Below are 1,804 nucleotides of genomic sequence, written 5' to 3' on the forward strand. Positions count from 1 at the left end.
AAAGAAAAGAACAAAGGAAGGGCATCAGTGAATACTAAGAGACAGATCAAGTGTCAAGCCTTGTTGTCTAACCCTGCTGGTCTTTACTGCTGACCACAACTGTATCTGCTCACACAGATCCGCAGCTTGGGTGTGCTTCTGGATTCAGCCCTGAGCCTGGATGCCCAGGTTTCGGCAGTGGCCAGGAGTGCATTTGCACAGTTAAAGCTAGTGCGCCAGCTGCGCCCGTTCCTAGAGATGTCGGACCTGGCCACGGTGACACGTGCCTTAGTTATATCCCGATTGGATTACTGTAACACGCTCTACGTGGGGCTGCCTTTGAAGAGTGTTCGGAAACTCCAGCTGGTTCAAAGAGCTGCAGCTAGATAGGGGCTGGTTACAGGGAGCAGACAACTCCCCTGTTAAAACAGCTCCACTGGCTTCCACTCTGTTTCCGGGCACAATTCAAAGTGCTGGTTATGACCTATAAAGCCCTATATGGCTCGGGTCCAGGTTATTTGAAAGACCGTATTCTCCCTTATGAGCCTGCCCGTGCTTTGAGATCTTCTGGAGAAGCCCTTCTTTCAGTCCCACCATCTTCACAGGCGCACTTAGTGGGAACATGGGAGAGGGCCTTCTTGGTGGCTGCTCCAGTGCTTTGGAAATCTCTTCCCGGGAAGCTAGGCTGGCTCCCTGCTTGATGGGCTTTCGGAAGCAGGCTAAAACTTGTTTGTTCCAGCAGGCCTTTGGAGAATAATCTGGCCCTCCATCTATGTTAATGTCTTATAATTTTGTTTTGTGTTTTAAACGTTTATGGTCCCCCCTTTCCCGTGTATGTTTTAAACTTTGTAAGGCCGCCTTGAGGCCCAGCATTGGGCAAAAGGCGGGATACAAATATAATAATAATAACAACAACAACAACAACAACAACAACAACAACAACAACAATAATATATCCACCTGTTCTGGCCTCTCCCATCCCTGCCTTCCCTTTATTATCTCCCAGAAGCACCTCAGGGCATATATCGGACTTCCCTGCACCCCTTTTTCTGCTTACACTCACCGTATACACTTATGGCATTGCACAATTAGAGTGAACACACATAAAATCCTGTACCTCGAATACCGTGCTTCAGGCATGCTTCACTTCTCCATCACCCGCACAAAGTCCTCGTAGTTCACTTCCCCGTCTAAGTCCACGTCGGCCTCCCTGATCATCTCGTCCACCTCTTCATCCGTCAGGTTCTTGCCGAGGTTGGTCATGATGTGCCGCAGCTCCACCGCGCTGATGTAGCCGTCGCCGTCCTTGTCGAAGACGCGGAAGGCCTCCCACATCTCCACCTTGCTGTCGTTCTCCTTGGTCCGCTTGGCCATCAGGGAGAGGAACTCGAGGAAGTCAACGGTGCCGCTGCCCTTGGCATCCACCTCGTTGATCATGGTCTGCAGCTCGGCCTCCGAGGGGTTGTGGCCCAGCGACCGCATGACCGTTCCCAGCTCTGTAGTGGTGATGGCTCCATCGCCATCTTTGTCGAAGAGCGAGAAGGCCTCTTTGAACTCTGCGAGCTGTTCCTCTGTCAGCCGTTGAGCCATGCTTGCTGTCTGTGATCTCACACAGCTTTCCTCTCTCTTTTTAAGAACAGCTCTTGCTTGTGATCTCTGCTGAAACAGGAAAATCTGGTGTGCGGAGGGAAAGAGATAACGGGGCAAGCCACCTCGGTCCACACCCTCTTTATGGTAGGGTGACCATATGACCGGATTTGCCCGGGTTTTTGATGACAAATCCAGGAGGGGGGAGGGGAAATCTGGATTTCCCCCCCCCCAAAGA

The 1,804-nt window shown here is 51.5% G+C and overlaps 1 protein-coding gene across 1 annotated transcript; it reads right to left on the reverse strand.

Annotated features, from left to right (window-relative positions):
* Window positions 1-1,122: 1,122 nt before the first annotated feature.
* On the reverse strand, window positions 1,123-1,569 carry LOC134394778 (calmodulin-A-like). Its single transcript, XM_063120499.1, has one exon. It carries the CDS (start codon window positions 1,567-1,569, stop codon window positions 1,123-1,125), a length of 447 nt encoding a protein of 148 aa, XP_062976569.1.
* Window positions 1,570-1,804: the final 235 nt, after the last annotated feature.

The sequence above is a fragment of the Elgaria multicarinata genome, chromosome 3 (assembly GCF_023053635.1).
Source record: "Elgaria multicarinata webbii isolate HBS135686 ecotype San Diego chromosome 3, rElgMul1.1.pri, whole genome shotgun sequence".
NCBI classification, from domain to species: Eukaryota; Metazoa; Chordata; class Lepidosauria; order Squamata; family Anguidae; genus Elgaria; species Elgaria multicarinata.